At 41.1% G+C, this 21,927-nt stretch overlaps 1 protein-coding gene across 2 annotated transcripts in view; it reads left to right on the forward strand.

Moving 5' to 3' along the window:
- Positions 1–15,654: 15,654 nt before the first annotated feature.
- Positions 15,655–21,927, forward strand: part of LOC109927261 (fructose-1,6-bisphosphatase isozyme 2-like) — a 51,219-nt gene continuing 44,946 nt past the window's right edge. Inside the window, exon 1 of one of the 2 annotated variants that reach the window (XM_048594772.1) lies at positions 15,655–15,839. In XM_048594772.1, the coding sequence (XP_048450729.1) occupies positions 15,670–15,839 (170 nt within the window). In that variant the 5' untranslated portion in view covers positions 15,655–15,669. The remainder of the gene's footprint in view (positions 15,840–21,927) is intronic. The other variant, XM_020527234.2, reaches the window with a different exon arrangement.

The raw sequence follows: 21,927 nt of genomic DNA on the forward strand, positions 1-21,927 counted from the left end.
GCCACACACTTCAGGCCTATAAATAAATAATATCAACTTGGCTAAGGTACATGAAAGCAGGCTGTTCCCATGGATTGTGGTTTAACATTATTTAGAGCCTCAAATGTGCAATGAGACCATTTGGGAGAGTATTAGAAAGAGTATAGCCACCTAGATGGAAGATGTGGATGGCCCTGTGACCCACTATTGCATTAATTACTCCTTCTCATGATGAACAGATGTTTGGGAAAAGACAACAAAAAGAGCTCCTGCAGTTCTGTCTCAGCAGGAATGAATTACTTAAGAGAAGGAGAGAGAAGTGGAAAAAATGAATTAGAGGATGGTGCATAACAAAATTAGGTTAAGATTAATTATTAGATTGCATTAGTGCCACATCTGGCAGATGAACCACTTCTTATATTTGGTGGGAATTTGCATGCAACCTGATGATCTGGAATTTGGCTTCAGGATTATGTACACTAAGTATTTCTCACTACTTCTCTTACTGGGAGAACAAATTTGAAGAATACCCATCAGCAGCAGCACAAGTTTGATAGTGGTGCAAGTTCCCTGATAAATCTATGTGGAGTTACGGTATTAATATTGGACCTTCATTTGGTAGAACGGTTGCATCAAAAGACCATAAGACGTAGGAACAAAAGTTGGCCATTCAGCCCATTGAATCTGCTCCACCATTCAATGAGGTCATGGCTGATCTGATATTCCTCAACTCCACCTTCCTGCTTTATCCGCAAAACCCTCGATTCCCTTATTGAATAATAATGTCTATCTCAACCTTGACTATACTTCACAACCCAGTCTCAACAGTCCTCTGTGGTAATGAAGTCCACAGATTCACTCCCCTCAAAGAAGAAATTCCACCTCATCTCTGACTTATATTGAGACCCCTTATTCTGAAATTATGCCTGCTCACCTGAGACTCACACAAAAGGAAACAACTGTTCCACATCTGCTCTGTCAAGTCCCCGAACAACAATGTGTGATTCAGTATGTTGCTTCTCAGAGCCAAAACACTGAAGCTCTCCTCATATGATAATCCCTCCATTCCTGGAATCAACCTAGCGAACGTTAGAGTCAGTTTTTGCAGCAGGGAAAGAGGGCATTCAGCCCAAGATAACACATTGTGGAGCTGGAGGAACACAGCAGGCCAGGCAACATCAGATGAATAGGAAAGCTGATGTTTCGGGTCTGGACCCTTCTTCAGAAATGGGGGAGGGAAGGGGGCTTTGAAATAGATGGGGGGGGCACGCGGTGATAGCAGGTAGATAGTGGAGCGGATAGGTGGGAGAGAAGATGGACCAGTCAAGGAGGGGGGGATGAAGCTAGTAAAGGTGAGTGTAGCTAGGTGGTGGTGGGGATTGGTCAGTGTGGAGGGAGGACTGGATAGGTGGGAGAGAAGATGAACAGGTCAGTGAGGTGGGGATGAGAGGGTGTGCTGGTCTTGGGATGAGGTCGGAGGTGGGGAGATTTTGAAGCTGGTAAAGTCCACATTGAGACCATTGGGTTGTAGGCTTCGAAGGCGGAATATGAGGTGCTGTTCCTCTAGTTTCGGGGTGGCATCATTGTGACACTGGAGGAGGCCCAGGATGGACATGTCGTCCAGGGAGTGGAAGGGGGAGTTGAAGTGGTTCGCGACTGGGAGGTGTTGTTGTTTGTCGCAAACCAAGCGTAGGTGCTCTACAAAGCGGTCTCCGAGTCTCCGCTTGGTCTCACCGATGTAGAAGAGGCCATATCGAGAACAACGGATACAATAGACCACATTAGTGGACGTGCAGGTGAACATCTGTTTGATGTGGAAGGTTTCTTTGGGGCCTAGGATGGGTTGGGGGGGGAGGTGTAGGGGCAGGTGTAGCACCTCCTGCGGTTGCAGGGAAAGGTGCCGAGGGTGGTGGGGCTAGTGGGGAGTGTGGAGCGGATGAGGGAGCTGTGGAGACAGCAGTCCCTCTGGAAGGCAGATAAGGGTGGGGAGGGAAATATATCCTTTGTAGTGGGATCAGGGTCCAAGATGTCTGTGCCAATCATCAAAAATCTATCTATGCTAATCCCCACTTTCCAGCATTGATCTGTAACCTTGTATACAATGGCATTTTAAGTGTTCATCTAAATAGTTCTTAAATGCCTTGATGATTCCTGGCATTACCACCCTTTTACGCAGTGAGTTCCAGATACTCATTAATCTCTGGAGGAAAAATGTCATCCTCAAATCCCCTCTGAACATCTTGCACCATACCTTAAAACTGTATCCCCTGGTTATTGACCTCTCTACTAAGGGGAAATCTTTCTCCTGATCTACCCTGTCATTGCCCGTCAGAACTTTTGTACAACTTAACCCTATATTTTGCATAATCTGCAAAATTTGCGGTAGTACATTCACTGACCTTGAAGTCAATATATATGGTGCAGAATTTTGTCCCCAGAGCCAATCCCTGTTGCCCTCCACAGTTACAGGTTGCCATCCTGAAAAAGTCTCCTTCATGTCCACTGTCCGTCTTGTCTTTGTTGGCCAATCCTGTGTCCATGCTAATATACTATCTCCAATATCATGAGCTTTTATTAAGATAGCATAACATGAGGTAATTTATCAAACAGCTTTTGGAATTCCAAATGTATTACACCTATTGCTTCCGTCTTATCCAACTTATTTATTATGTCCTCAAAGAACTCTAAGTGTGTTAGGCATGATTTTCCCTTCAAGAAGCCATGCTGACTCTGCTTCATTTTTCAAAATTAATCTTACCCAGAGGCGAATGGAGGAGATCGAAGGTTGTCACCGGCAAGTCCCGGAGGTGAGTCCCAGGCCGGCATGGGGGCAGTGAGCCCAGAAGCAAGTCCCAGGCTAGGCCTTCGAGCCCCTGGAGGTGAGCCCCAGGCCAGGCTGGCACAGAGGCAGCGAGTCCCAAAGGTGAGTACTGGAGCAGAAGCCAGGGGGTCAATTCCCAGGCCAGGCCAGGCCAGCATGGCGGGAGTGAGTCCCAGGCCAGGCCAGACCGGCACAGGGGCGGCAAGACCTGGAGGGGAGTCCTGGAGAGGAGGCTAGTGAGTCCCGGAACAGAAGCCAGCACTGGGGCAGTGAGTCCCGGAGTGGAGGCGAGTCCCGGAGTGGAGGCGAGTCCCAGAGTGGAGACGAGTCCCGGAGTGGAGACGAGTCCCGGACTGGAGGTGAGTCCCGGAGTGGAGGCGAGGCCCGGAGTGGAGACGAGTCCCGGACTGGAGGCAAGGCCTGGAGTGGAGACGAGTCCCGGAGTGGAGGCGAGTCCCGGAGTGGAGGCGAGGCCCTTGTGATCTGGAAGTAAGGCCTCGAAGTTTGAAGCCCAGTGCTGTCTAGATACTTAGCGGGGGTGGTCTGAAGTCTTGGTGCTGGCACAGACTTCATGAAAAGACTAAAATTTACATACTTTTGAAAAAGAAAACATTCCATGGGCACCCGCATGGGCCTCAGTTTTGCCTGTCTCTTTGTGGGATACATGGAACATTCTACTCCTACTCTGTCCCCCACCTACAAATCTTTTTTCAAAATTCTTATGCTCAACTTTTATGATACTTTTAAATTTGTAACATATACTTAAGTATTGTGTACCTAGGTACCCGGTACCTAAGATGGTGCCATAAGTGGTGATGTTACAAATTTTTCATTGCACTCATTCAAGTGCATGTGACAATAAAGGCTAATTCAAGTCAATTTTATTATGTTATATATCCCTAAATGCTCTGCTATTATATCCTCGATAATAAGCTTTGACATTTTCCAAAAGCAGATGTTAAATTAGCTGGCCTGTAGTTACTTGCTTTTTGTCTCCTTTTTTTTGAATAAAGGTGTTATATCATCAGTTTTCCAATCCTCTAGCACTTTTCCAGAATCTAGCGATTCTCAAAAGAGTATTACTAGTGCATTCACTATCTCAGTAGCTACTTCTATTAATGTACTAAAATCCAAATCACATCAGATCCAGAGGACTTTATGGTTTTTAGCTCATTCTATCCCAATGGAACAGTTGGCTTCTCTCCAAGTGCTGGTGCCAGTGTTTCATGAACTGAAATCTGTTCCAATACCGATCTTTGAACTTTTAACTCCTTGATTTTATTTACTCGATGTCAGTTTGCCCACGACTCAGATAGTAATGCAGAGATTTTAGCTTTGAGGTTGTGCTTTTTAATTTAATTCCTAACTGTTCAAATTCTTTCAGCAGAACCTCCATTTTAGTCCTATCAATGTTGTGGTACCACTGTGAACATCTAATGGATCCCTTCCCTCCCACTCCAAGTTCTTATCTAGCCCTGAGGAGATGTCCTTAACTCTGGCACCAGGCAGGCAGCACAGCCTTTAGAACACCTGCTCATAGCTGCAGAGAACAGTATCTAACCCCTAATTATACAGTCCCCTACCACAACCACAGTCCCATTTCGTTCCCCAACTTGAATGGTTCCCTCTACCAAGGTGCCATGGTTAGTTCACTCATCATGGTATGGTCTTCAGTGTCATCCGCACAACCTGCAAGAGCCTCTTAAATGTTGGACAAGTACAGGGTCTAATAATTCTCAATGCTTCTCAGGTCCCTATCCCTGCTTCACTTGAAGTCACAATCTCCTGTCCCTGATCACAGACAAATTTTGACGTCTGATTTTAGTCTGATGGGTGTGATTGCCCTCTGAAGCAAAGTGTCTAGGTCACTTTACTAAAAACTGAAAGCACTGTGGATATTGTAAATCAGGAACAAAAACAGAAGTTACTGGAAAAACTCAGTAGGCCCAGCAGCATCTGTGAATATTACAAAGGAGGGTCGATCCAAACACCCTCCCACCCACCGATAAGTAAAACCAAACCATCCAGAGAAGCTCACCTCACCTCGTAATCTGTTAAAGGAAATGTGAAAAGTAATATACTTGCCTCTCACCTCCCAATCTGTTATAAAGGGGTGTTTAAATGAAAGAAATCCCTGATGCTCACTTTATAATAATCAAGTAATAATTTATTTATCTAACTCTAACAGTTAACAAATTAACAGAACTACTAACAAACCAAACAATTCCCCCTTAACTACTAACTGTTCCCAAATAAAATAAACTTCTAATGGAATACTGTTCCAATAGATACAAGATAAACCATATTAATAAAAAAAACTACAGCTTAATCTCTTGAAATTACAGCCAGGATAAATCTTCTGGAATGCTCTTTGCCTTCTGCATTGTCCTCCAGTCAGGAACACCTTCCTCCGTCAAATTCTTGTGTCAGGAATATTAGCTAAGTGTGCCGTAGCACATTTATTTAGATGGTGCTTACTCTGAGACCTTAGACATTTCTGTGAGAACCAGTGATTTTTCTATTATTTAGAGCTGATGGCTGTTGAGACCTGTCCTCTTAACTGATGGCAGTTTGCTCTCCCACCGATTTTTCAAATGTCCTCTTCTTTTATACCCTTGTTGACTATTACTTTCTTACAATAGGATTGGTCTGAAGTTATCAAAACCATCAGATATAAATTTAATTGGGTATATAGGGCCTGGTTTAAATTAATTGGCTAAATTCAATTTGTCTTGGTAAAAGTGCTGCTTTGCCTGCTAACAGTATAACCTTTTGATACAATGTTTCAACTTCAAGAACTCTCTGTGCATCTGCTGCTCTCTGCGTACATTTTTTAATCTCTTCAAGCCTAAAAAAAACACACCTTTTAAAGGGACCACACACTCTTCTCCCTTATCATTTTACAAATTCTAACGTCCTGCCTCCCAATCCTCAAGTACTGTACCAACTTAGCAACACTTCCCCCCTTAAGAAAAAATGAACCATCATTATTAAAAGATGGCTTTTTAAAATCTAAATCATAATGCTATTATTACCAGATACATAGGTCATTAATCCAGAATTACACATTTCATACTATTTCTATATACAATATATAATATTGAACAGTACTGTGTCCATCTTATATAGACATTTTCCTTTTAAACCCATGATAATGCATCCACAATAACATTTTCACAACGTGCAACATGTACAATTTGTAAATTATGTGCTTGTAACATAAGACTCCAATGAAATAGTCTGGTGTTCTTGTCTTTAGATATTCCAACAAATATCAAAGTGTTGTGATCAGTGTACACACCCGTCTCCAATATATTGTTCGCAACATAAACATTAAAATGTCATATGGCCAGTACCAAAATCAATAACTCCTTTTCAATGGTTGAATTTTTTTTTCTGGTGGATATTGATTTTTTTTAAAAATAACCGGTTGGCCTTTCAATTCCACTATCATCCTCCTGTAAGAACATAGCTCCAACCCCTACATCGCTAGCTTCAATGGCGACTTTAAAAGGGTTTCAAGAAATTTGACATGTCTAAAACTGGTGCAGTGGTTAATACTGCTTTTAAATTCTCAAATGCCTCCTGGCATTGCTCTGTCCACAGAAATTTCATGTTCTTGTTCAACAAATCCGTCAGCGGTGCCACCACACTATTAATGTTTGGTACAAACTCCCGGTAGAATCCACTCAGTCCCAACAATCATAACATTTCTTTCTTTGAGGATGGTGTTGGAAATTCCTCAATGGCCTTCGTCTTCACGTTCCTCAGTGCCATCCTTCCATGTCCAATGTTGTGTCCTAAGAATGTCACTTCTGCCTTCGCAAATTCTGTCTTTGCCAAATTTGTGACCAACTTTGACCAATCTCTCAAAGAGCTCTGCCAAATGTGCCAAGTAATCTGTCCACGAATGGCTAACAATCACTAAGCCATCTGTACAGACAGCACACTTAGTCAATCCTGCCACAAGTCTACTTATTAATCTTTGAAATGTGGCTGGTGCGTTCTTCAGTCCAAAGGGTATTACTTTGACTGTCTCTGACAAAATAAACAAAGTAAGTCAAACTTTGTGATGTAAGTGCCTTGTCCAACTTTTCCAACAATCCTCCAGTCTTGGAATTAGGTATGAGTCAGATCTAATCTATGCAGTATCATTGAGTACCATTAGGTTTGGGAACCAACACAACTGGTGAACTCCACTCACTTTGATTCAGTTTGATGATGTCTTTTTGGAGCATCACTTCCACTTCCTCTGTCCCTGTGCTGCTTTGAGAGGATTAAGCCTGTAGGGGTGTTGTTTTATTGGAACAGCATTGCCTCTATCAACCTCACGTGCTGTGGTATTAGTCTTCCCCATTCTATTTTCATATATGTCCTCATAGTACTGCAACAAGCCTTTCAATTCAGTTCTCTGTTCCTGAGGCAGACAGCTTACTATCCAATCCTATTCTTTATGGAATTCCTTATTATCCAATTTATTCTGAGGCACATCAAAATCCAAATCATCCAGATTTGATTCATCACTCTGAGTGGCAGTAACTAATATCTGTTTCTCCAGTTCCCTTTCCCTGTCATAGTAAGGTTTTAGCATGTTCACAAGACAAACCTGATAAAAAATTTTTCCTATCTGGCATCTTTACCAGATAATTCATCTGACTTAACTTCTCAATCTGATAGGGACCACTAAACCTTGCTTTGAAGGGATCTCCCACCACTAGTAACATCACCAATATATTATCACCACAGTCAAACATATTAATTTTAGATTTTTTACCTGCTTCTTGCTTCATTAGATGCTGAGCCACCCTCAAATGTTGTCTAGCTAATTCACCTACTCTGTTTAATCTTTCTCTCACCTCAGATACATAATCCAACTGTGACATCTCTGACTTCAGACCTATCAACTTTTCCTTAACTTTTAAGGCCCTTTACTTTGTGGCTGAATATCAGTGCAAATGGAGTAAACTGGAGCAAATCTAATAGCAAATAACATAAATGGGATACCTTTATCCCAATTGTTTGGGTAATCCTGGCAATAAGCCCTCAGCATACCACCTTTCCAATGCTTCCTGGGATTCAGAATGGTATGCACTTGATTTAAAGTGTTGGATGCCTAAACTATTCATGACTTTCTTAAACAATTTGGCAGTAAAATTGGACTCTTGGTTTGACTGAATGTCCTTGGGTAGTTCATAACAGGTAAAGACAGCAAGCGACTCTTCCACAACCTGTTTGCCTTGACATTCCATAATGGAATTGCCTCCGGAAATCTGGTAGACATATCCATTCTGGTTAGCAAATATTGGTTCCCACTTTTGGTTTTAGGGAGGAAACCTACGTAACCAATCACAACTCATGTGAAAGATTCTACAAATGTGGGAATTGGCATTAAAGGCACTGGTTTTTATTACTGCCTATGGCTTTCCTATCATCTGACACGTATAACAGGTATGTCAAAATTCAACCATGTCTTTATGTAGGCCAATAGAAATACTTTCGTATCTTAACATGAGTCTTCCTTAATCATAGATGATTTGTGTGCTACCCAAAATACTTCCTATCTGTATGCTATCGGCAACACATTATGGTGAACTTACACCCAGTTCTCCTCTGCAGTAACCTGTCATGGTCTCCATTTCTGCCTTAGGATTCTATCCTTAAGGTAACAGCATTCTGGAACACATTCTGATTCCTTTTCTGAGTAGGCTTTATGATATAAATCTTTTATTGTCTCATCCTTTTGTTATAATTCCATTAGTGTCTTTCAGAACTAAACACCTGATCCTCTACCTGCATAGGTTTTTCCTTTACCATTTCATCAAACAGGGTGTCAGCTAACTGGACATCAACTCCTTCGTCATTCTCTTTGGTTTTCCCTTCTTGCTTTAACTTATGGCTGTGGGATCTTGTCACCGCACGGCCAGGAAAAATTGCATGGTATTTTTCTTTTAACTCTTCAGTTCCCTGGCTTTGTTTTGGCATCTCCATTTCTATGAGCATCATTCCCACCCTTGATCCAGCTAGTTCATTTCCAAGAACAAACTGTATTCCTGGAATAGACACTGTTTCAAAAATCACTTCCACTGTCACTTCCCCAGTCTTGATTGGACTATCCAGCCTTATCTTACATAGGAAAACACTAGACCTCTCCATTTATTCCATAAATTATCACTCTCTCCGGTAACATTTCAGAAGAAGTGCAATTTTTTCATCTCTTGCTATTAGAGACTGACCAGCTCCTGTATCTCTCAATATTGTGAATTCTTTACCTTCTCCCCCTGTTCTACCTGAGTAAACCTTACCCACAGAGGTGAAGTTTTTGAAGAGATTGGGCACTATCTTACTTTCCAGCCCATGACTAAGCTATGCACTCTCCTGCAGCTCCTTGACTTCTCTTGGGATTTCCTTCACGACCTCAACTAATCCCACTGGTTTAGTCTTTTTTACCACATCCTTTTTCCCAGTGTCTCCCTTCAACCATCAGCACTGCAACTTTGCGTGTCCCCCTCTATTGCAGTGGATACACCTGAGGCCTCTTGCCTCTTTTTCATCCCTTTGGGTTTCTTTTTTCACCTGTGGTAAACTGTTCCCAGTGTGATCTACTTTTTGTTTCTAATTGAAGGATCTCCCTTTTTCCCAATTTCTATCCCTCATGAAATAAAATTACTGTCAGAAGCTACATTTTGATTTGTGCACTAATGCATATTCATCTCTGCAGCTCTTCTCATTGAGGAACAGAAAGTTAAAACAGCATGAGTTCTTATCATTTCTGGAAGTGAGTTTTTGAACTCCTCCTGCAGAATAATCTCTCTAAGATCCTCATATGTCTTTTCTATCTTTAATGCTCCCGCCCATCTATCAAAGTCGCTATGTTTAATTTTTTCAAGTTCGACCTAAGTCTGACTTGGTTCCTTTCTTATGTTTCTGAACTGTTGTCTATATGCTTGCTTCTGGTACCAATTCATAGGCACTCAAAACAGCCTGTTTTACATATTATTCTCTTGACATCTCCTCTGACAGCACTGCAAACACTTCACTAGCCCTGCCTGCCAACTTGGTCTGAATTAACATTACCCACATATCCTCTGGCCAGTTCATCTGTTTAGCCAATTTCTCAAAGGAAATGAATAAGGCTTCTACATCTTTTTCACCTAATTTTAGTAATGTTTTGACATGTTTGTATAGTTCCCTATCAGACTGTTGGCTAAGATGAGTTTGCTCATCCTCACTTCTATATTGTACTTTCCCTTCTGCTATTTGAAGTGTTTTTACTTCATGTTCCAACTTCATCTTTTCCAACTCAAGCATTCTCTCTTCTCTCTCTTTTTCCCTTTCTAACTCCAATTGTCTTATTTGCAATTTAGTTTTTCTCTAACTCCACTGCACTTGCCTGTTTCTCTGGTATACCTAAATGCTTGACTAAAGCATTTACAATTTCAGCTTTCCTCTTATCCCTAGTTAAACCCAATTCTAGCCTGTTTGTTAAGTCTAAAAGTATATCCTTCCTGCATCTTTCTAAACTTTCTTGGCAAATTTTGGAAGCATCTTTAAACCCTAGAACCTCTTTAGCAATGTTATGAGCCATTTCCCCCACTTTTGATTTCAAACCACAAGTAACCGAAATTAAACAGATTTTCCACTTCTCACCTAAGTTTTATTTAAAGATCTGGGACATTAATCCCCAAGTCTGTTTAAGTGTGTCCAAATCCATTCAGACCTATTCTGATCCCATACATGAACTGACCAGATACTGAACCCAAGCCCCCAATATATTATGAAGGAATGGTCAACTCTCCTCTGATAACTAAACCCCAAATACCCAGAAAAACTTGCCTCACCTTGCAATTAGTTAAAGAAAAGTTGTATACCTGCCTCTCACCTCCCAATCTGTTATAAAGGAGTGGTTAAATGAAAGAAATCTCTGATACTCATTTTATAATCAACAAGTAACAATTTATTTATCTAACTCTAACAGTTAACAAATGAACAGAACTACTAACAAACCAAACAATTCCCCCTTAACTACTACTATTCTCGAAAAAAAGAAAATTCTAATGTATGCTGTTCCAATAAATAAAAGTCACACCAATATAAACAAAACTAATTTAAAAAACTGAAGCTTAATATCTCAAAATTAAAGCCAATATAAATCTTCCGGAATGTTCTTTGACTTCTCCATTGTCCTCCAGTCAGAAACACCTTCCTCTATCAAATTCTTGTGTCAGGAATATTAACTTAGAGTGCCGTAGTACCTTTATTTAGATAGTGCTTACTCTGAGGATTTCTGTGGGAGCCAGTGATTTTCTCTTTCTTTAGACCTGATGGCTGTTGAGACCTGTTCTCTTAATAGGTGGGAGTTTGCTCTCCCACCAATTTTCAAACGGCCTCCTTTTTATACCCTTGATGACCTATTAATTTCTTACAATAGAATTGGTCCCAGGTTGTCAAAGCTATCAGATTTAAATTTAATTGGGCTTTGGTATCTAGGGCCTGGTTTAAATTAATTGGCTAAATTCAAAAACCTGTTGACTTGGTAAAAATGCTGCTTTGCCTGCTAATAGCTACTAAGACTATACATCCTCGCACCCTGCTTCCTGTAACAACTCCATTCCATTTTCTCAGTTCCTTCGTCTCAGATGAGGCCAACTTAAACAAGGGAAACTCCGAAATGTCCACTTTCTTCCTCAACCGAGGATTCTCCAGCACTGTTGTCGACAGGGCCCTCAGCTGGGTCTGGCCCATCTCCCGCACTTCTGCCCTCACCCCTTCTCTTTCCTCCCGCAACAGCAATAGGGTTCCCCTTATTCTTACCTACCGTCCCACCAGCATCCACATCCAGAAGACCATCAGATGCCATTTCTGCCACCTGCAGCAAGATGCTACCCCCAGACACATATTCCCCTCCCTTCTCCGCCTTCCGCAGGGACTGTTCCCTCCGGGACACCCTGGTCCACTCTTCCTTCAACCCCACAGTCCCACGGCACCTTCTCCTGCAACCGCTGAAGGTGTAACACCTGTCCATTTACCTCCTCCCTCCTCAGTACCCAAGGGCCCAAACCTATCTTCCAGGTGAAGCAACACTTCACCTGCACTTCTCAGAATCTAGTCTACTGCATTCGCTGCTCACAATGTGGTCTCCTCTACATTGGGGAAACAAAGCATATACTGGGTGACCGCTTCACAGAATATCTACATTCTGCCTGAGAAAAGTATCCTGAGCTTCCAGTTGCCTGCCACTTTAACACACCACCCTGTTCCCTGGCCAACATCTCTGTCTCAGGCTTGCTGCTGTGCTCCAGCGAAACTCAGTGCCAGCTGGAAGAACAACACCTCATATTCCGCTTGGGGACCCTACAGCCCTCTGGACTCAGTATTGAGTTGAATAATTTTGAAGCCTGAACTCTCCCATGTCCTGGCCCCCTACCCCACACCAGGTCTTGTTATCATATTGTCGGCTGTTACACATTACCTATTGTTAGTCACTAACAGTCCCCATTAACAGCTATCCACTCTTTTACAAGATCATTTTCAACTCCTTTATCTATCCAACTGTTGTTCCCTCTCTTTGGGCTCTATCCCCACCTATTGTTTACTCTTTACCCCTGCTCCCACCCTATCTTCTGCATATAAACCAACATTTTCCTGGCTACCATCAGTTCTGAGGAAGGGTCACCAGGCCCAAAACATTAACTCTGATTTTTCTTCACAGATGCTGCCAGACCTGCTGAGATTTTCCAAGAACTTCTGTTTTCGTCCAAGTTTCTTTCCCTTCCCTGTTGTGATGCAATGTCTGTAGCACCGACTCCAGCTTCTCAACTCAGGTCCAAAGTTCCTTGAGCTGCAAGCATGTACTTCAGATGTGTTTACTCTGGATTAAGGTGGTGTTCAGCAGCTTCCAAATGCTGCAGCAGCAAAACATTACCTGTGCCGCCATTATTGTTGTATTGGTTTAATTCATAAATTAATTACTCTAGATTCCCTGTCATTTATTTGTAATGATATTTTTTCAAAAAGAAAATTGCCAATATCAATGTTACACTTAACCAACTATTTTTAAGAAAAAAAATCAAGAAAATCACTGAAGTCCTAAAGACTTTATTATTAAAGACTAGAAATTTTAACAGAATTTCATTGGGTAAGACAGAAAGCAAATGGAATGTTGGCCTTTATTTCAATGGGAATTTAACACAAAAGGATGATTTTGCAAAAACTATGCAAAGTACTAGTTAGACCCTACACCTGGAATACCACGAACAAATTGAGCACCTTATCTAAAATACACTGACAATGGAGGCTTTTCAGAGAAGGTTCACTAGGCTGACAGCGTGGAAGGATAAATTGTTTTATGAGGAGAGATTGAGTAGGTTGGGCCTGTACTCATTGGAATGTGAAAAAATGAGAAGCAACCTTAGTGAAACATACAAGATTCTTAGGGAACTTGCCAGGGTAGATTCAAAGAGGTTGTTTCCTCTTGTGGGGGAGTAGAGGATCAAATGGCATAATCTCAAAATAAGACATCACACATTTAAGACAAATGAGAAAGAATTTCTTCTCTCAGAGGCCACCAAATCTGTAAGATTCTTTACTGCAGAGGACTGTTGAGGCTGAGGCATTAATATATTCAAGACTGAGATAGACTGTTTTTTGATCAGTAAGGGAAGTAAGGGATGTGGTGAAAAGACTGTGAAATTGAGGATTATTAGTTCAACCATGATTTCATTGAATAGTGGAGCAGACATGATGGGCAGAATCATCTACTTCTGTTTCTATGTCTTTTGGTCTTAAATCCTATTCCCCTGTCAGCTTCTTCCTCTGCACTCACGTCACACTGTGGTTCATGATGTCGCTCCATCACTGGTCTTGCTGCAGGTAGCCCACTCGATTCACACCTTTGATCTTCTCCCAGTCACCTATCATTCTGGAACATTTTCTATGTGCAGTGAACCTTGGTAAAAACAGTTCTCTCCCTTTGTACTGAATGTTCACTTGGATCAAATTTCTAGTTCACTCAGCAGGCCTTTGTCTCATTCAGCTGAAGTCTCCTTCACACTGATCATGCACCCTTAATCCAAACAAAAATTGATAAATCTTGTCAGCAGGAAGGGTGTGAACAAACAGAAAAATGAAGAGTAAAATAAAGAATAAATTAAGTACAAAAGAGTAAAGAAAAGAATAAAAACTTTAAAGGAGAGAAATTATTCCATTAAAACCGAGTTGAACATTCTTTGCAGCCTGGTGTGATGGATACAGCAGCTACTTTTTAATCATTAAAGCATGTGATGAAAGATGCACAACTTATATATATTTGAATATTATTTTAAGCAGATGAATGTAACTAATTTCTATTGAAGTTTTTTCTCTAAAATAAAATCAAGGTCCTATACTATGGTGGTGTATGACAGGTGGGTAAACATTGAAGGCTATTACTTTGTTTTCAGTTCAGAATAATCAAAATTGGTTTTAGTTTAGAAATCCCAGGAATTTAAAACTTTTAGGGCAGTTTGGAGGAGACATGACTGAGGTCAAAAGTAAGTTTTGTTATAACAGAAAGTCATGGAAAACGCAATCACCTCACTGGAAAAGTTTCATTTGTGCAGCTTCCAAACAAGGAAAGTTTGGTTAAATGCATGCAGATTATTAGAAGTTGAGAAAGTCTAAGCTCTCAATTTTGTGATTATTCATGCAAAATTGGAAAAAGAATAGGGATAATCAGTTAGATAGAGCTTAAATATTTTATATAGAGGAATAGTTTCTCTGGATGTGATTCTCTGTAAATTGACTGTTTGGGAAATAGGTTGTAAACTTTGTTTTGCTATGTTTTAAGATTTTCAAAATAGTCTTCTAAATTTAGATAGCTTGGTCTGCTTTTCCTCTTCACCTTTTATATGGTGAACTTCTGTTCTGTTTTAAAGAAGCTCTATCGCCACGAGTGACTATGTTTCAGTGACTGGTCACTTAGTTACTAAAAGTAAATCAAAATGGTCTACCAAGCCAGATTTCATTTTGGCACCTGACTTCTCCAACATTATTAAATTAGATCATAGCAACTGACTAGTATCTGAAAATCTATAATTAGGGTTCATTCAATGTTGCTAGCTCTGGTATTTGTGTATGGAAACAAATTTAAATAAAGAGGACTTGTGATTCAGTGACATTCATTGAGATTTCCTCCATTGCTGCACTGTAAATTGAAATGCAAGATCAATTAATTTCAGGTTTTCCTTTTCACAAAATGAGTTTGCAAATCACTTAGTTGCTCCTGGTAATGTTTCCCTGCAGTTGGTACATATCACTCACGTAAATGATCTGCCAAGATTTTATTACAGGCTAAACGTTTCCAGTCTGTCACAGGAGAACTCTGGCATTTTCAGTCAGGGGAAATTTCTTTTATATGCCACAATTTTCTATTGCACTCATGACCTTTCAAGATAGCATTACAGAACTTTGTGGTTTTGTAATGGTTGCACCTCTGGACAATTATATTGATTCTTACCTTTAGTTTTTAGCTCAAAGTAGCAGGTACACACGTAAGCCTTTCAGTGCTACAACAAAGTACAATTTTGTGAACAATAAATTTCCTGCTTCAGATCTACCTACACAACAGTGAACAAATCAATCAGAGATCTTGAGCCAAAGTCAAATTTGACAAAATTTGTAAACTTTTGTATTTTAGCAGTCACCAAGAGTTATATCTACTTAAATAATTTGCAAGCTCTGATCACTGGTAGACTTTAAAGTTAGTCACATGTACATGCAGCTGTTCGATTTATTTGGCTCACCAACCTGTACTTTAAATAGCTAGTCTGGTCAGGCTGCATCCACTCAGAACTTCACTAACACTACTGTTAAGAAGAAAGAAATAAGGCACAATGTCGGATCAGTCGCCTTTTGACACCGATGTCCAAACCATGACCCGGTTTGTCATGGAACAGGGAAGGAAAGCAAAAGGGACAGGGGAATTCACGCAGCTTCTAAATTCTCTGTTAACTGCAATCAAGGCCATCTCCTGTGCTGTGCGAAAAGCTGGTCTTGCCCATTTGTGAGTCACAGTCTTCATTAACCAACAGATATTGTGTAGCATAAACATTTGCATGCAATTTGTTTTATGCAAGATTGGAGAGTGAATTTTGCTTTACAAAAGATAAGAATTATTTTAATAGGTTTTCTTTAGAACTTATTTGGAATTCCCTTTGTGTTTTATGAGTTAAAGTACTTGAGAATAATTTTCTACTTTTTAATGCAATTTTCTTTTTAAGCTGTGCATCAACCTGAAATTTCGTGATCAAGTCCCTGGAAGTCAGCCTTTTCATTAAAATCTGACATTACAAATAGAGGCTATTCAGCCCATCCAGTCTGCGCTGACCCTTTGAACAGCATCCCACCCAAACCCAGCCCCACCCTATCCCTGTAACCCCACATTTACCATGGCTAATCCATCTAGCCTGCACATCTTTTGTCTGTGCAAGGGAAGCAGAACACCCAGCAAAAATCCACAGAGACACAGAGAGAATGTGCAAACTCCACACAGTCACCCAAGGCTGGAATCGAACCCAGTCCTTGGTGCCGTGAGGCAGCAGTGCCACTCCTTACACATCACTAAAGCAGGTGGGATTTGAACCAGGTGTCTTGGTCTTGAGGTAGGGACACTACAACTACACTACAAGACATCCCCCTTTAAATTACTAAGGTTGTGTGGCCATACTGGAAACTTTAATAAACTGCCTGCAAGTGGAAAAAGGGTGTGTGATAATATCTGCATTTCTACTGACAATTGTGGTCCTACTACATAAAAGAGAAATTTTGAATATTAGATACAATCAACTCATCCACCTGTTATTAACAAAAGCCTACTGCACAAGATCCGAAGTGAGAGCCTTGGTTAACTTTTCCCCTCCATTCCCATGATTTTGTTATGGCCAATCAAGAAGATATTGCAATATTTAAACAATACCATAAAAATTAAATACCATACAATGTAGTTATTTTAATGAATCCGTTTGGACACATTATGAAACAAGTATAGGAGGAGGTAGGGACACTACCATTGCACTCTAAGCTTGCCTTATAATTTTGAGAAACTTTTGTAAAGAAATCGTGAACTTCATCAGTCAGCTCATCTTTCAATGAGACACTTTGCAGCTTTTCATTGAGTTCAATAATTATAATCACAATCTTTACTCCCATTTTGTTTCCCTTCTTTGCACTTTTTGGCCATATTGAATTAATGTATCATTCACCCTTCCATGGTCCACACTTTTTGACTTTTAGTTCTTCTATTATCACTCCTTTTGAGCCTGGAGAAGCAACTCTCGTGTCTACTAATGTCTCATGTCTTCACCCCGAGTTTTCCCTTTTATACATTGTCTGCCCCTCCCCCATGTCACCTGCTTAAAATTTACTACATTTCCAACTTCTCCAGGTTTTTTTGTGTGCCTAATATTACAGCTCATATGATTATAGATTTAGCTTTTTAGGTTTAAAAATTGAATTTTAAATGTAATTTCAGTCGGGGAACAACCTGGTAAGTATGTGGAAACTGGCAAATCATACATAACTTAAGACAATTACAATTTAACAGATAACTTGTGTTTCCCGGAAAAAGTCAGAGTTAAGGAGCATAATGAAGATGTGACGTCTGCGCCAGAGTTGTTCCTGACCCAGGTCCCAATCTCAGCATGGCAGTCCCGTCCCCTAACCTGAGTACACCAAGATCATCCTTGACCCATGAACAGTGAACAGACCCTCCTGTTATAGTCTCTGGTATGTAATTATTCCTGTAAAAGAGATGAGTTATCCAAGTGGTGTCCCACCATTAAGGAAAGGTTACTTTCCAAGAATTAAAGAAAATTACCTAAGAACAGGGTGTTTCACTTTGTATTTGAGATGGGTGAAGCATAGTGATTTTTTTTGATTTTGTGTTCATCTTTGTGACTTCAGTAAGAGAATAGCAGTAGGCAAGATCATTTCTTTTAGAATCTTTTAAAAATCAGCTAGCTGTGGGGGAAGTGTATTGAGATGGATAGGAAACTGATTGGCAGAGAGGAAACAAAGAGTAGGAATTAATGGGTCCTTTACAAATTGGCAGGCAGTAACTAGTGGGTTGCCACAGGGATCGGTGCTGGGACTCCAGCTATTCCCAATATATATTAATGATTTGGATAAGGGAACAAAATGTAACATCACCACATTTGCAGATGATACCAAGCTGCGTGGGAGGGTGAACTGTGACAAGGATGCAGAGATCCTTCAGCATCATCTGGACAGGTTGGGTGAGTGGGCAAATCAATGGCAGATGCAATATAATTTGGATAAATGTGAGGTTATTCACTTTGGAAGCAAAAACAAGAAGGCAGATAATTACCTGAGTGGCTGTAAATTGGGAAAGGGGAGTGTGCAGCGGGACCTGGGTGTCCTTGTGCACCAGTCGCTGAAGGTAAGCATGCAGGTGCAGCAGGCAGTAAAGAAGGCATGTTGGCCTTCATTGTGAGTGGTTTTGAGTACAGGAACAGGGATGCATTGTTGCAGTTGTACAGGACCTTGGTGAGACCACAACTGGAATATTGTGCGCAGTTTTGGTCTCCTTTTCCGAGGAAGGATGCTTTTACTCTTGAGGGAGTGCAGCGAAGGTTTACCAGGCTGATTCTGGGGATGGCGGGTCTGACGTATGAGGAGAGATTGACTAGGTTAGGATTGTTTTCGCTGGAGTTCAGACGAATGAGGGGGGATCTCATAGAGATTTATAAAATTGCAGGTAGTAGACTGGGATTTCATAGTGAATGGAAGGGGACAGTGAGCTCTCAATGGGAGTTTCGCTCAGGTCATGGAGTTATAGAGCTGTATAGCATGGAAACAGACCTTTCAGTCCAACTCGTCCATGTCGACCAAACATCTTAAATTAATCTAGTCCCATTTGCTAGCATTTGGCCCAAAATTGCCTAAACCTGCCTATTCATATACCCATCCAGATGCCTTTTAAATGTTGTAATTGCACCAGCCTCAGAAGGCAACTTCCTCTGGCAGCTCATTCTATTACGCACCATGCTCTGCATAAAGAAGTTGCCCCTTACGTCCCTTCTAAATCTTTCCCCTCTCACCTTAAAGCTATGCCCTCTAGTTTTGGACTCCCCCAGCCCGGCGAAAAGATCTTGGATAATCACCCTATCCATGCCCCTCATGATTTTGTAAACCTCTATAAGGTCTCCCTTCAGACTCTGATGCTCCAGGGAAAATAGACCCAGCCTATTCAGCCTCTCCCTATAACTCAAAGCCTCGAGCACTGGTGACATTCTTTTAAATCTTTTCTGAACCCTTTCAAGTTTCACAACATCCTTCCTCTAGCAGCAAGACCAGAATTGCACACAGTATTCCAAAAGTGGCCTAACCAATGTCCTGTACAGCCACAACATGACCTCCTAACTCCTGTACTCATGCACTGACCAATAAAGGCAAGCATACCAAACATCTTCTTCACTATCAAGTCTACCTGTGATTCCACTTTCAAGGAACTATGAACCTGCACTCCAAGATCTCTTTGTTCAGCGACACTCCTCAGGATCTTACTATTAAATGCATAAGTCCTGCCCTGATATGCCTTTCCAAAATGCAGCCCCTCACACTTATCTAAATTAGATTCCATCTGCCCCTCTTTGGCCCGAAACATAAGCTTTCCTGCTGCTCTGATGCTGCTTGGCCTGCTGTGTTCATCCAGCTCTGCACCTCGTTATCTCAGATTTTCCAGCATCTGCAGTTCCTACTATCTCTGCTTTCAATACTAACTTCGTTTAGAGGTTAGTAATTGTCTGAGAATGCAGATAACAAGTTATGGTCTCAAGCAATCATGAGCTTTACAAAACTGATTGTTTCTTTATCATGTAAGCGTAATAAGTCTATTGTAATAAGGAAGTTAAAAGCTGAATGTGATTTTCTGATTTGGCGACAACACTGCATTGCATGTTCTGGAAGACAACTCACTAATGCTGCCATGTCATCACAATGAAAATTAGTCTACAAGGACACGGACTGTTATATGGCAGGGACATCTTTGGGTGTGACGTTGGGTGAGGCGGTTGCGTTTCATGATGGCTTACTGCCAGAAGTGTACTCCCAAAGGAGCGTAGATATGTTGGATGTCCACCGTGCAATTTGATAAGGTCAAATATATCAGAGCTCCATTTCAAGGCATTAAAATATTTCCTTGGGAAGCATCCATGCCACACTGTGTGAGGACATAGCATTCACAATCAATGTGATTATCAACAATGTGACGGTTCAAATGCCTCTTCAGTAACACTGCGTCATCTCTCTGATTTTCCCCATACATTACATGCTCAAGGCAAATGTGTCTCCTGGCTTCTTTATGGCCTTGAGAAGGCAGCAGATAAAGAGACAGCACTACAAGATCTCCAACCAGAACATCCTCCAACAGCTGCCACAAAGCATCCAGAGGAGAAGCAAGAGGACAAAATCCACCAAGAAGATGCGGGCAAATCGTGAAACTCAGGATTTTAGGCTTCACTGCAGTTTCCTGCAAATATCAGAGTGATAACAGGAACGTGTAGTGCAGTTTTGCCCATATGAGAGCCACCATTTGTGTGCCTTTACTTCCATAAGTTCCTTTAGACACTTCCTTCATCTGGAACCTTTCAATGCTTCAGGGTGCATAGATACTATTGCCTCGACATGCTTGAACATCACATTTAACTTGAGAGAGGCTGCGCTTTTTGCAGCTTTTCTCTACAGACTGCTACAATGTGAGGAATGGTGAACATACAAGGTGCCCAGTGAACATCTGCCAATCTTTTGCACTCCCTTGTGAAGATCATTGGAAAAAAAACATTCTCTACAGAAATGTAAGGCTTCATCACCAATTCCATATTATTACTCATTAGGTGGATATAATTGTGGAATGATATTTGCAGGTCAGGGTCTGGAAATTGCCTTTCGCCTCGGTGTCATCTGTCCAAGGACTGCAGATATTTGAAGCTGAGTGCAGTCGAAAACTTGGTATGACTTGCCTTCTTTTACTGTGAATATTCTTTCAGTGACCCCATATAATAAAGTCCGTCCATACACTTGCATTGTCTTGCTTTGTTAAGGATACCATGAACCCAAATAACCAAACCCACACCCACTGATCTTTAGTGATCCAGTCCGCATGATAGATTGTGGTCCACATTATGAGTTGATTTGGTTGGACAGCTCCAACTGCCCATGGTCCCACTCCAGATCTCCGAACTGCATTATGACTGATGTCTACATAATCCCAGAACTGACCTGGAGGGCTGCCCATGGCCCACACCCCAGACTGGAAAAGCATTATTCCCATGCTTGTCCAGGACCAAGCACTAGATTGACTGTGCCAAACCCCCTGTACTGGAATCAGGCAAACCCCTTAGCTGGCTATAGTGGTACCCCTGCTAAGCACTCATCCACTCTGACTTTCTCACATCACCATTTATTTGAAACACATGTGTAAGGGCCACATATAATGGAGAGGCAGTGGCCTAATGGTATAATTACTAAACTAATAATCTAGAAACTCAGCTATCCGTTGTGGATCAATGTTCAAATCCCACCACGGCAAATGGTGTAGTTTAAATTCAATAACAGAATTTGGAATTAAGAATCTAAAGATGACTGTGAAATCATTGTCAATTGTCAGGAAAAATTCATCTGGTTCACTAATGCCCTTTAGAGATGAAAATCTGTCTGGCTTACATGTGACTTCAGACCCACACCAGTATGGTTGAATCTTAACTGCCCTTCAATGATGGTCTAGCTAGAGATGCCCTCCTCCCATGAGTGAATAAAAAGAAATGGCTTCAGTTGCCTTGTCTTGGAATCAGCTGGGGTTTCTGAACATGATGAAAATTGCTAGTTTTGAAGCATTAAAGATATTAACAAAACTAACTGAAAACATTTTTAACAAGTGAAGTGGTGTCATCTTCAAAATGTGATACTTTAGAAGAGACCACATTTTAAAGCTCAAACAAATAAGCCTCATATTATGTGAGGGGCACAAAAGAGACAGTATTATTTATGCACAGATCCAGGAAAAAGCTACCATTTAGTTGGCACCTCATCTAACACCTTCAACATTCATTGAATGCACAGTAACAGCAGTATGT

Source organism: Rhincodon typus, chromosome 3 (assembly GCF_021869965.1).
Source record: "Rhincodon typus isolate 14 chromosome 3, sRhiTyp1.1, whole genome shotgun sequence".
Lineage (NCBI taxonomy): Eukaryota > Metazoa > Chordata > Chondrichthyes > Orectolobiformes > Rhincodontidae > Rhincodon > Rhincodon typus.